The 14,149-nt window shown below is 38.9% G+C and overlaps 1 protein-coding gene across 2 annotated transcripts in view; it reads left to right on the top strand.

The window, feature by feature from the left end:
• TOP2B (DNA topoisomerase II beta) overlaps positions 1–14,149 on the top strand; it is a 66,347-nt gene that overhangs the window by 7,328 nt on the left and 44,870 nt on the right. For both annotated transcript variants that reach the window (XM_032996955.2, XM_032996948.2), the window contains exons 2-3: positions 11,752–11,925; positions 12,618–12,708. In XM_032996955.2, the coding sequence (XP_032852846.1) occupies positions 11,752–11,925; positions 12,618–12,708 (265 nt within the window). The remainder of the gene's footprint in view (positions 1–11,751; positions 11,926–12,617; positions 12,709–14,149) is intronic.

The raw sequence follows: 14,149 nt of genomic DNA, 5'->3' as shown, positions 1-14,149 counted from the left end.
TTTTGAAGTGCATGTCATTAAACTTTTTCTGTAATACCAGCTCATCTAGTTTAATTTAATAGAGTTATTTTAAAATGCTGTCTGCGTCTTAATGCAATTCCAATTTACATATAAATACACTTTGTCACAGAAAGTAAAGTACTATTTTTAATTTTTTATTGCTTTAAGATGATAAATTGTGGGTTTTTTACACTATACACATCTAAGCAATTCTGGTATTTTTTTTTCAGCAAGTAATAAAAAAGGGCATTAGCAAAATTAGTGTAAAGGCTGCTTGAGTTAGAACAAGTTTGAAAGGTTCAGATCTAAACATCAGATCTGTGTTTTCCTTTGTTGGACATAATTTAAAAAAGCTACCTTAAAGTGGGAAAAAAAAAAAAAAGTCATAAAAGAGGATTAAATTCCTTAATCTACTATGTGTTTTTTTTCCTGCTTTATGAAGTAGAATTGCAATTGTGATATTAAGCAGTCTTCTTCTAATGGAAACCGTGTGTCTTGAAGAGGTACTGATCTCTTACTCTTTTTTTAGTGAATGAGTGGGCCTGGTTAGACTGAGACTTCCTGTTCCTTCAAGACACTGAAAAGTTGCAAGAAGAACAGGTGTATGAAAAACTGGACAAATGTCTGCCTTAATGAAGTGCCAAAAACTCACCGGCTTTATCTGTGAAGGAATGGTCAAGGAGAGAGCAAGGAACCATATTTTCTTGTCATGACAAAAATCACAGGACCTATAAGATAACATTAAAAAATGATTTTATTATAAATCAAAAGAAGCCAAGATAATGTAGGGAAAGAAAAAAAAAAAGCAAACCCAATACTCTTATAACTAGGTCATTTGATATGTAATGTTTTTATAAGAGCAGTTGGAATTCTGGGGTCATCCCCTAAGCAGAGCATCTTTACCTAGGAAATATTGGAAAGCTGCTGTCCAATCTCTGGTAGCTCTGGCGTATTTTGACTTTTTAGGGAAGACAGTGTAGTAGTGTATTAACATTTCAGTCTTGTGTTTGTTCCCTTGGTAGTTGTGTGCCATGATATAAAGGTACAAGCATGGCAAGGTGTCTGGGGAAAAATAACACCATCTTAGAGCAGCTGAAATGGACTTCTAGTGCGTGCAGTCATCCAGGCTTTTGCCTCCGTGCATCAACACAGAGCTCTGTGTTGGCTGAAGTAGCGGTTTTTGTCATACACTCTTTAGTGATCTTAACTTAAGGCCTTTTCCACCACTGTGGTATTACAGTATTGTCATAAAAGCTTGAAGTATAACCTTGGAGTAAAGTGAAGACAAGTTGCTTGGAGGAGAGCAGTTGCAAGAAATAAAGCAGTTATTCTATTTTGTTATTAAGCAGACCTGGGAGAGGATTCTTCTTACTCACAGATAAGAGGCAGTATAAGCCCGTGAGAAATCAGCTGGGGGGAGGGGGCAAGTTCCTTAACGGGGTTTGCTGGTGGGGAGGGGGGGAGGTGGTCCAGATACTTAAGAGAAAGCCAACCTGAAGCTGTATCATGGTAACCAGCCCTTCCTGATACTAGTTAAATATTTCAGAATATGCCATGTAGATTTTTATTTTTTTTTTTTTGCCAGTTGAGTGATAAACATACATGTCAGGTAACCGAAAGATGATGAAATTGCTGAATGATTTAAAAATTAAACTCAGAATGTATTTTAAATTATTTTATGAGTCTTTTATATGGTACCTTTTATGGAGGGGTGAATTCTTCTGCCTGCCAAGATTGCAATTCTTAAACTGCAAATTAAAGAGTAGAGTTTTGAAGATCTTCAAGATTGTCGGCATTTTTAGTGAGCAATCCTGAAAGGCTTTTTGTAATAACTTCTGTAGGAATGTTGTTGTGGGAGGATGTGACTGAGGAAGGGGTGAGTTTTGGAACAGTGCTCAGGCTTTTTTGACTCGTTGCTGCCTCTGTTTTCCTCCTTCTGAATTGCTGTAAATGTCTGGAACACCAAACCTGTGTTCCTTTCTCATGGAGTTTACCACATGATTGAGACTAGAATATGTAGTATGTTTGAGACCTGTAAAACATTTCAAGATTTGTAAAATTCCCGGACGAACAGTAGATGTTGCATAGTAAGAGTTGAACAATGAAGCTACTTTTTTTAAAGAGCATTGGATTCATATTTACTTTAATGTGGCAGAAAAGAATAGATTTTGAAAATATAGAATACCAGAAGAACGTGTCTGTTAGCATAGGCAATTCTAATAATAAAATAGTAATATGTTACTGTGGAGCAAACTGTGGTATTTGAGAGGAAGCAATGTGATCATTATTCATAAACTTCTAGAGTTTGTTCCATGTTTGGGACAGTTTTTAAAAACAAAAAAACTTCATTCATTTCCATTTACGTGGTACCTTGTGGTAAGGAAGTATGTTGCTGTTACTTTTCTGTTGAAGATTTTAGGGACCAGAGTTTTGATGGCTGCTATTAATCATACTGTGTTCCTTTTTAGAGCACCGTATATGTTAGAAGTACAAAAACCTCAAGGATCACAGTCAGGGTGCTGGATTATTTCCCTGCAAGGTAGACATGCAAGTAACAAAGATATACCAATCCTAATATACTGCTAGCTGTTACGTTCATGAGAGTTCAAAAATTCGTTTCCATCCTGCAGTGGAGAGTTGGTTCTATTGAAGAGTACAGTTGGATAAGTAACCTCGAGGTGATGTTTGGGCTCTCCTCTATCACTAATGTGACTAGCAATTCTGAAGCTGACTAGAAAAGACTGGCCTTTGGGTGTTGTGTAGAATAAAATCATTATGTGTGGGGTCAGTCACTTCTTCCAGTGTATCACAACTTGACTGCTGTTCCGTGCTACAGTGCCAGTTAACATGAGCCAGAAACCCAGCCTGTTTGATTTGCGCTATGTATTCTCCTGCAGCATCAATGTCTTGAATGTTGTCTTACTCATGCCTCAACCTTTTTCTACAGTTATTTTCTACAGTTCATTTGTTGATCTGAAGATGGTTTGGCAGAGTAAAAATAACTTATGGTACAATAGGGGTACAGCTGGCCATAGAATCCATGGGATCTGGAAAGAAGGATCACAGTGCTGTTCTAGGGATGGGATATTTGTCTTACAGGCAGAATGGATTTCAAAAATCTTGTCCGTCAGAAGGATCTATCAGGTTGTGTCATTCCCTTTCAGAGCAATTTCAGCAATTGTGAAATGTAAATGTGATGAGAGTCTAGAATACTTTCACAGCACTCAAACTGGGGGTGCAGCAAAGCATTAAAAAGGGCAAGGATATGGGAAACACTGAATTATAAAGAGGTGCTGCCAGGTGATGGTAACCTGAAGGTTTGCTGCTGGTACCTGTGACTTTTGGAGGACTTGTGTTTGAGCTGGCTTATGGCACAGTGGGTTAAACAGATGTGGTCGTTCAGTGACTAAACTGCTTCATGGGGTGGTTCCATGGATCACTGTTCTGAGAATCTGTAGGAGAACCATTTTAAGTTGTCTTAAATTTTAATATGTATAAATGCCTTTTTCATGAGTGTAATTTTTTTTTTCCTTCCCTGTCTCTAAATTTTAGCTGGAAAAATAGATTCTTAATAGATTAATTTGTTACCAAAGCATCCGTAAATGTACTTTTTGATACTGGGTAAATAGTATCAAAATTTAATATTGGAATAGGACATGTCAGTGGATATACAACTAAAAAATTTCAGACTCTTAAAAAATTTAACAGTAAAATTCATTTAAATTGTCAGCATGGATGGACAGATGTTAGACACTTGATCAAGATCTGAATGTACTGCTGATTGTATCCAAACCTGTGCCAAATAAGGCAGAACTGTCACTGTGGTAAATTAATATAAGTGTAAGTGAATTCCTATTTAAAACAATATATATAATATCCTGGCCATAAGTAATTATAGTGACCGTGCATATTTGCACAAAAGTGGTATTCTTCACTTTTCAAAAGGCTTGTGGAGAAAGAAAGTCACTAAATTTTCCTTTCAATCCAGTGTGCTACTATATTGTGCATCAATAATCCTAAAATAAGAATGAAGATGCTTTTATTTTGTTTAGCTATTTAACAGGAAGATGTAATTCTAAGAATGTCATTTCATGGTGCAACTAAACCATCTAATGATACCTGCCAAAAAGTATGGGATTTTTTTAACCTTCTCCTAGCTGTATGTTTCTGCTCTTTTTGTTGCGCTGCTACTTGTCTGATTCTCTGGCAGGTTTGCTCAGAAAAATGAGCCAGTGGACATCCGATTGCTTCTAGTTGATGAAAATTTCGGCAAAGGCTCTCTTTGCTTCTTGAACTGGTTTACTGTCAGGTTGGGTTGGTTCTACTATATGGAGTGGGGAGACAGGGGAGGAGGGAAGAAAGCAGGAATGTTTCCCTTTTGGCAGCAATTAAGTGTTGTGTTATTCTGTAACAGAGAAATTTGACCATCCTCAAGCAAATCTATAACTGAATTATCATAACAAAACTCCCGGTAATGTGATGCTTTCGGAGTCCACAGCAAATTGTCCAAAGCAGGAGATAAAGAATTTAGGAATTCGAAATGAACAAACATGTTAGTCTCACTGGAGTGAGATTAGCTCTGGGTGACTTTGCTGGGGACTGCTTTCTGTGATCAGCTTTGTGGAGGATACGATAGATTTAGTTCGTGCCGCTGATGGTATGCAGTGGCCAATGGAAATTTGCTGGGGTAACGGGGAACTGTTACTTTTGTGTGTTTTCATCTTAGCAGGAGAGCCAAACCATTTGTTAAAAACAGCAGGAGAGTGGTTTATTTTGAAACTCCCTCCGGTTTTGTTTTCATGGTGGGAGGTATTCTTAGCCAGTTTTCTTTGGGAAAATTGCAAAATGTTTAGGTAACGATGCATTCATTTTATATTGCTCTAAAGTAAGAAGAGGCCGTTATGATCTAATATATAACACCACACTACAGTCAAGTGTGTGTTATCCATAGACTTTCCTAGTAATTACCATATTGCACCTATAAACTTTTTTGGTGTATGGCATATCTTCCTCAGAAGAGGTAGTTTTGTTTTGAACTGTAAGTGGCAGAAAATCTACAACATCCCTGGATTTCATTACTTAACCTCCCTAGGTTTTACAGCTTAATTACACTCAAAATTTACTGTCTTGTCCCACTAAATGTGCTTATCCTACACTTTATTTAAGGGAATGTAGGACACACAGCATGTGCTTTTCTAAATTCTTATGTCCCAGGGCTACGTTTGCCTTTCAGGAGAACAGTTGTTGCATGTAGTAGGTTTTGGAGATTAAGGCAGAAAAGACAAAGCCGAAGTGAAGGTAACTTCTTGTTCATGTACTGATGTCTCTTCTCTGTTCATTTATGCTTGTCTGCCAAACTAGAAAATGAGCCCTTTTTTGCCAGCTAATATGGGGAAGAAAAAATGGGCAGACCAAAGAATGGATTTGGGGTTTTTGGGTGGTTGTTGTTTTTTGGTTTTGTTTCATTGTTTTTTGTTGGTGGTTGGTGATAGTTTACAATGTGGAGATGATGACAGTGGCCAACACAGGATTAAGTCTGTGTAATTGGGGAGAGACAGTGTTTTTCAGGACTTTCAACTTTTGCAACAGTGTGAAATTCAGCTATTTAAATAAAAGGAAAGCTTCAACTAAAGTGGGAATTCAAACCAAAGATGTATAGTCCAGTTATGGCGACATTGAAACTGATGATGAAACCAACGTTCTTTGTTGTAGCTTTACATTTTATTGTCTGTTTAGAGAGGAATAGCTTTTCTCTGGGGCTGCCAAATTGTCCAGATCAAATGTGTATTAAGATTTAGCTGTATTAAGTATAGCTGTTTGCATCATAAGTAATCAAACTCAGCATGGTGACTCAACATGATTTCGAAATGCAAAGGAAGATGACATGACCTAGTTTTTGTCAGAAAGAAAGGCAATAAAAATCTCTGAGTTAATATGGATGTCATGCATGCTCTGTTATATGCAGAAATTTCAACAGATGAAACTGTAAGAAATAAAAAAGCAAAATGTGAAGAAAGAAGATGCCAAATATGTGAGTTCTTAGGTTGAAGGTAGACAGTAAAAGTCTTGTTGCCAAACTGTCATCTGTTAAAGGCTACTTGGGTTCTGACACTGGAGATCGCAGAAGGAAAGAATGACTATAGCTTTCACACAGTACTAGGTAAATTTATAGCAAAAGCAGCTCCAAAAGAGAAACTCTGCAATCATTGCAATCATATTGGAGAAAGCACTTACCATAATAAAACATGGTTAATGGTAGCCTGCATAATAGTCTTGATGTAGTAAACTGAGCAGCAACTGCTGTCAGCTGAGAATCGGTGTGTTTTTTGATACCGTTAGCACTGTGCTGTGTTTGTGTCTAAGATGCTGCTGTATCCGAGGTCACTGTATGAAGTGTAACTGCATGTCTATAAAGAAGTATGCACAGTGCAATAGGTTATAGCTTTCCAAACTACTTAAGGATGGTTGTGTTTGCCTACGACCCCGAGCTGTGTGGTGGGGGACACGCGGGAGGGCAGGGGTGGCATCCCGAGGGACCTGGGCAGGCTGGGGAGGGGGGCCCGGGCAAACCTCGTGGGGTTCAACAAGGCCAAGGGCAAGGTCCTGCCCGGGGGTCGGGGCAACCCCCAGCACAGATCCAGGCTGGGCGAGGAGGGGATTGGGAGCAGCCCTGAGGAGAAGGACTTGGGGGTGCTGGTGGGGGGAAAACTGCCCGTGAGGCAGCCCCGTGCGCTCACAGCCCAGAACCCACCCGTGTCCTGGGCTGCAGCCAGAGCAGGGGGGGCAGCAGGGCCAGGGGGGGGATTGTCCCCCTCTGCTCCGCTCTGGGGAGACCCCCCTGCAGTGCTGGGGGCAGCTCGGGGGCCCCCAACAGCAGAAGGACCCGGAGCTGCTCGAGCGGGGCCAGAGGAGGCCACGGAGATGCTGGGGGGGCTGGAGCAGCTCCCCTGGGGGGCCGGGCTGAGAGAGTTGGGGGGGTTCAGCCTGGAGAAGAGAAGGCTCCGGGGGGACCCTGAGAGTGGCCTCCCAGGGCTTAAAGGGGGGACAGGGAAGGTGGGGAGGGACTCTGGGTCAGGGGGTGGGGGTAGGACGAGGGGGGACGGTTTTAAGGTGAAAGAGAGTAGGTTTAGGTTATATATAAGGTGGAAATTGTTCCCTGTGCGGGGGGTGAGGCGCTGGCCCAGGGTGCCCAGAGCAGCTGTGGCTGCCCCCTCCCTGGAAGGGCTCAAGGCCAGGTTGGACGGGGCTGGGAGCCCCCTGGGCTGGGGGAAGGGGGCCCTGCCCGGGGCAGGGGGGGGGCACTGGGGGGCTTTGAGGTCCCTGCCAACTCAACCCTTTCTGTGATTTTGCTGACTTGCATGTATGTGGATGTGTATATTCATCAGCAGCCTGGAGGGTTAGAAAGTGTGAAAGTCTGTCAAGAATCTATAAAGTCTTGAATGTCACAAGAATTTTAGGAAAGTCAAACACCTTGTCCAAAAAAAACCAAACTAAAAATTGGCAACATTAAGATTGCAAAGCGGACTCTGAAAATTAGGTAACCTGTTAACAAACAAACAAACAAGAGCAACCAGACTTACTGTGAAGCAGAAGACTTAAGCCCTTTGTGACACTTGGTTAATTCTCTTTAGGGGTTTTCTCATGAAACAACAGCTGGTGCTCTTTTGAGAAGTGTTACTGGAGCTCTAACAATACGAAGATCTTTCATACAGGACAGAATACAAAAGGCATTCTTGCAACAATTCCAAAATATACAGAAGAAATTGTCAGTTTAACAACACTGAAGTTTAGTGCTTGCTCGGTTTTGTTTTTTTTTTAAAAAAAGGAGGAGGGGGGGTGGGCAGGCTTTCCTGCTATATTTACTTGCATTTTAAATAGCAGAAACTCAGCAGATGAAAGCACGTCTACATTTATTTATTTATTTACTATGTTATCAAGGAAAACATAACAGGAAGACTGTGGATCCAGGATGTTTGTGTCCATAGATCTATGTCATGGATTTGGTGATGAAGATTTTTCTGTTTTTCTTGGAATGAGTTTTAAACATCACTGGAACGCTAAAAATGTCCTTTCAAGGTGGAGATACAGAGATTCAGAGTTGGTCTTCTGTTTCAGAGTATAGCACAGCCCAAAAGGCTTGGTCTGGGAACTGCAGTTCAGCTGACTTCTGATGCTTGCATGCCTGCATAATAACGTTAGTTTGTGTAGTTGAATACTTTCTGGATTTTGTTTTTATGCTTGTGTTTAAATAGTGTGTTAAGTTAAATAAACTCTGAATTTTTGTAACATAAGTATTTTTTGCATGCAAACGATATATTATACTTGGAGGATTGTACAAATAAAATCTGTCCTGCTCTTGACAATGAAACTGAAACATGTAAGTAGGGCATACTGTGGAAAGGTATTTGTGATGTCTTAGTAAAAACTATAGAATTAAAGTTCTTTAAGATTACTTTTCTTCTTTTCTTTTTTTTTTTTTTTTTGTAATAATCACTGACCAGGAAGAAAAAATGTTATGCTGACCCTTTGTGTGTTATGTTTTGTTCTTTTTTTTTTTTCCCCCCTCTCTGAAATCATACATTGTATGTTCCAATTATTGTGTTGTAAAAGATAATAGTCATAGCTGTCATGTAGGGAGTAGCGTAACAGGGGATCCTTGCTACTGCTGGGTTAAGGCAAACTCACAGCTCCCCAAAAAGTGACACTTCTGCAGTACTAACTCTGCTTAGGCAGCACAGTTAGTCTAGGTGGGACCTTCATTCTCTGTCAACATGACAACAATCTGGCAGTAGCATCTCAACAGAAGATACAGTTTTGGTACTCCGTATATTTCTTACTGATGAGTTAGAAAGTATAAGCTCCTCCAAGTTGTCAGTAAGACCTTCACTGGAAAACAGAATTGCATTTCCTCGTGTTGTATTAACAGCAATGGCTCATAGGAATCCCTTACTGATAATTCTATTCTCTAGTAATTTTTCACAATCTAGAGGTACTCAGTCACAATAAAATGGACTTTTTAAACCTCCTGACTTGCAAATATGTTGTGGGACAAGTAGAGGTACTGAGGATAGAAAAATTGTAGCCTAGATTTATTAGGCTAAGATTTGAGCTCTTACTCAGTGTTAACACGTCACGGGGTTATGGTGCGTGGTTAGACCCTAGTCCTCAGATGCTGTACGAGTGGAAGCGTTTTAGAGAGCTGTCTCAGAACAATCACAGCAATGCAGTACTGATGTGCATGACAGCTGAAAACCTGACGTGTGATAACTGCCCACCAAGTACTTTGCCGACTGTAAAAACTTCTTGAAGCCTACGAATTGGGAGCAAATGGAACAATTCCATTTGAACAAGGTTCTGGCGGTCTTTTACACATGTAATTCTTTTGCTTTCTATATGAATTGCATTTCCTCTCTCCCCTTCTTTCAACACTTATTTCTGCTTCATCTCAAAATTATTGTTTTCTTTTCCTGCCAATCACTGGTCCCTTTATAATGAGTGAACATAGTAAAACAGTGCTAACAGAGCTGTGGAACCTGTAAATGAGCTAAGGGTGACTCCGATGATGTCAAAGATGATCATAAAGTAAAGCTAGTAAGGTCAAAAAGATATATAAAAAAATAATATTTATAAACCCATACAGTGAAATTCATTCGAAGCCTGGACATCATTCACAGAACTACTTCCATGAAATAAAATTTATGTTGCAACTATTGGCAGTAGTTCTTTAGTAACAATTCTCGTTCCTCCTCTTCCATATATCAGTTTAATGTATCTGTTTCCAAAGTCCTGTTTCTTTTCTGCTTGCTTAGCTGATCCATGGCTAATCCTTTTAGGGGGGTGGTGGGGGGGTTGTCACAGTTTAAGGCCAATTGACAGTGCGGAGACTAAATTAACTTGGATACCAAAACACTTTAATCACGTGTGTATGTGATTTTGCAACCTCCCTGTTTGGCGGGAGATGTGCTCCAGAAGAAAAGTCATGAGAGTTAATATTGTGGTTCCAATTCTGCTGTGTGTAATCCTGGTGCAGGATTGGGGGGTCCCCTGGGTTCTTTCCCACTCCTATTCTGGATGCTGTCAGTTACAAGACTGAGTAGTAGAGAATATATGATTCTCGCTTGGCCTGTTCAGTTCTGCTCGAGCCAAACAATTGGCTGCTGTCATCGCTGGTACACACAGTCTGCTTGTCTCAAAGGTTATTGAAATATGTGTTTCATAGCATTTCCATAAATAAACTGGAAAAATGTGATCTCTAAATCTGGAAGAGAAAGGTAATTTCCCTTGTTCTGAACAGAATGAAATGCCTTATTCCAGTGCCTGCTAAAGGAGGAGGTAGGGGTGGAGAAAGCATCAAAGCTTAACTAGTAGAAATTGGAGAAGACAAATTGGAATAATATGGGGACAGTTGTCCTTGTTAATTGTCTGTAGTTGGTGTTTGGCCTTCTGGAATGCTCTGAAGTTGTTTGGGTGAGTTCAGTATCCCTTGCTCCTTGTTCCAGTGTGCTTATATGCTTTCAGTGTTAACTGAGGCTGCAACAAAGGCTCAGTTGGGAGAGAAATGCTGATACTTTATTCTGGCTGAGAAATTACACAGTGACTGGTTACTTCAGGGCTGGAATTCAGTCTATATTTACTTTATACAGAGATTTATTGGCAACAGCTAAATAGGAGTGAAATGTTTACATGAGTGGGTAGTGGGCTTTGTCCTCATTATTTTGTTGTTATTTACTGGTCCTGTAACACCTGCTTCAGAGTTGGTAAACCTCCTGTAATACAGGAGGCTATTTCAGATATTAGGTGACAGATTTTTTTATTGTTATGTCTGCTAGCCTGGTGAGTTCAAGTTATCTTTATTGGTATTTTTAAGGTAATTCCAATTTACAGGTAAGAATGTATACTGTAAAATGTCAGACCTATTCTCTCTAGATATGCTCTTACTGTCTCAGGATGGGGCTTTTCTACATTTGGTTGCTCTGAGAGATTTTAACTTTTGCTTTTGTGTGGTCTTAGTTAAATGGGAAGGAGGTATTTATCAGGAAAAATCCATTGAAAGATGCACCAAACCCCTGAATAGTTCCCTTGTAAGTGAATTAGTTTTCTGTAACACTTCTTGTTCTTCCAGTTCAGCATTTTCATCATCTTCAGGCACACTAGGCATGAATTCGGTTTAAATTCCCATATTAGCCTGTGTGATTCTCTTTTTTTAAAGTCCTTGGTTTATTTCCTCATAAAGCATTCTAAACCAGGATTGTATCAGGTTTAATTACTTCAGTTAAATAGAGAATGTAAGTTTTAGCGATTGAGAAGCCATAGGAGAGGCATTGCAGTGTTTCTTAAGGCTCGCTGAATGAATTGTCCAAACTAAAATGTAAGAGTAGTTTTGCTGTTGTTATTCAGAACAGTACTCAGTGGTTTGGATTCAAATGCTTAAGCAGAAAATGGATGGTATAAATACTTAACCTGAGGAGCTGGATGCTGCTTGTAATATACTGTTGTTTCCTTATTTTGGTTTAGCCTGCTTAGTAAATCAATAGATTTTGAATATGTTACAATTTGTCAAGAAACTGTCATATAAGCTGTTGAATTTTCTCTGTTGAGAGGTTAGCTTGATCTTAATACATCTGAAAATGTAACATTTAAATTACTTGACAAGTTTTGATTGTAATTTAAATCTGTCAGGTTTTGTTTATATCTTGGGAGTGACAGATTGAATGAAGCTGATTGTTGGTGTCTTTTTTTTTTTTTTTTCAGACGTTATTTGATAATCAGATCAATGCTTCAAAAAAGGAAGACTCGGAAAGCATTAATAAAAATGACACTTCAAAGAAGATGTCTGTTGAGAGAGTTTATCAGAAAAAGACTCAGCTTGAGCACATCCTCCTCCGTCCAGATACCTACATTGGGTCAGTTGAACCATTAACTCAGGTAAGTGTCACTACATTTACAGTTTTAATAGTTTCAGTTGTTTTAATGAGGAAATGATTATTCTGGTTAATAAATAAGCACATCTCTACTTTTCTGAGTACTCTGGATTATCATGCTAAAAGCTGTGGTCACATTTATATATGCATATGTAGGAAGGGGTCAAGAGAAGACTTTTTTAAAGTAGTGCTTGGTTCACCTGAAAAAAACATGCTCAGAAAATGTTGAAGTTCAGTCAAAACATAAACACCTATGTGTGTAAACACAGTTATATGTGTATATGTGTGTGTTTCCAAACATGCTTATATGAACAAAAATATATATACATATTTGTAAGTAGCATTTGTTCTCGGTCCAAAAATGCTTTGATCTGTTTGTTTTAGTAGAGAACAGAGAATTTAAGCCTCCTGCTGGCACTTTTTTCAGCTGTTCTTGTGAAGTTGTAAATTGCTTCAAACTTCACTGTCCATACTGTTGGAGTTCCCCACCAAGCAGAAAATAATGGGTTTTCATTATGGAAGTCTTTATGGGTACAGTTGTAATTTTTGCCAAACTTCTGCTTCTGCTTTTGTCTCATATGACAGCAGCGATCAGATTGGAAGAGTAAAGGTTCTGAAGTAAATAGATCTGAGAGAATCATGGACTGGTTTACCAAGAGAGTAAATACTTTCTGTCTTATTTTTGTTCATGTGTAGTTAATGTGGGTTTATGATGAAGATGTAGGAATGAATTGCAGAGAAGTTACCTTTGTTCCAGGCTTGTACAAGATCTTTGATGAAATCCTTGGTGAGTATTTTTAACAGTAATATTGCTTTAGCATTATGGAGTACATACTTTTCTGAATGCTCTTGCAGCACGTTAATTTGTATCTAAGTTTAAGTCACAGACTTAAAGTCCCACTAAACTGCAGTGCATGAAAACTTTAGTGCATTCCAGCACTATAGGATAGGTTAAAGAGGGAAGAGTTTTCAGTTGAACTTGTAAGAGGGTGTGGATATTTGTCACTGAGTGTCTAAACTAGATTGTTCTTTATGATCAATATTGTTACAGGATGTTTAATCTGCAAAGTTGATTAGAGCCATGGTTTTAAGTAGCATTTGAAAGAAGATTATTCTTCTGAAGGAAGTCAACTAGAAGTTGTCTAAGTGTTAACTTAGGTCATCATTCCATGAATCATTAAAATGACCTCCTTCTGTGCTGAAGGATAGTGGTGGTGATGGTGATTCTTACATGAATGATTTCTAGACTTCAAACAGTTTTAAAATGAATTGCTATCATACTGCCATTTCAAAGCATGGTGACTGAGGCACGAACAAATGATTTTTAGAAAATTCTGTTGTAAGACCTTGAGTCACTGTGACTTCTACTAGTTTATGATACTCTTTTGGTGACAGGCACACATTGAAGACTAACCAGCAGTAAAGACGTGTGCCATCTGAACAGTGTGCTGTCTGCTCAACTGATATTTTGGGTTAATTCACATGAAATCTTGGGCAAACCAGTTTTTATGAAGTTATGTTCTAAGGATTAGCAGAAGTATATTGTAAACTAAATTACGGTCTACTGAGGTCAATGGAAATTTTGTCATGACCTTCACTGGGTTCAGAACTTCTCCACACCACAAAAACTGCTTTACAGCATTGCTGTAAAAAAAGACTATATCTTTGCCAGGTGGAAAAAAAATAATTTTTTCTAATTACTTTGAGAAATATGGGAATGAAGATCTTTCATTACTTCCTTTTTGAGTACTGCCTCATAGATGAAATTTATGGTCTTTTCATGGTAGGGACTTCACTTCCACCTTGTCCCATTCAACAGGAAGGTCATGATCATGTCATTATTGTAGCACTGTATGGCTTATTGCTTCTTTATGTAGCACTGATAAGTATTCCACAGAGTGGGGTTTGAGAGCTAGGGATCAGTGTAATAACACTGTGAAAACTGGACATTGTAGCTGTGCATACTTGTGGATGAAACTGCACTTACAATTTTGGCAAAAGCGCCTTGAAATATCTGATCTTCAATTGAGATCCTTATAATCTATTAAGATATTGTCCTTTGGTGTTTTGGGGTTTTATTTTGATCTGTTTCATTGGTGATGAGACAAATGCTGAAAGTGATTGTAATGTGTTTTCATAGTTAATGGCCACAGTCACATTTCCGGTTTCTGTTGTTTGTAGTTAATACACACTGGAGTACAGTTTAATTAAATTCTGATCAAATATTA

This window comes from Tyto alba, unplaced genomic scaffold, assembly GCF_018691265.1.
Source record: "Tyto alba isolate M040663 unplaced genomic scaffold, T.alba_DEE_v4.0 Super-Scaffold_46, whole genome shotgun sequence".
In the NCBI taxonomy this organism is placed as follows: domain Eukaryota; kingdom Metazoa; phylum Chordata; class Aves; order Strigiformes; family Tytonidae; genus Tyto; species Tyto alba.
The sequence above is the reverse complement of the archived record's forward strand: the minus strand, read 5'-3'. Positions and strand labels throughout refer to the sequence as shown.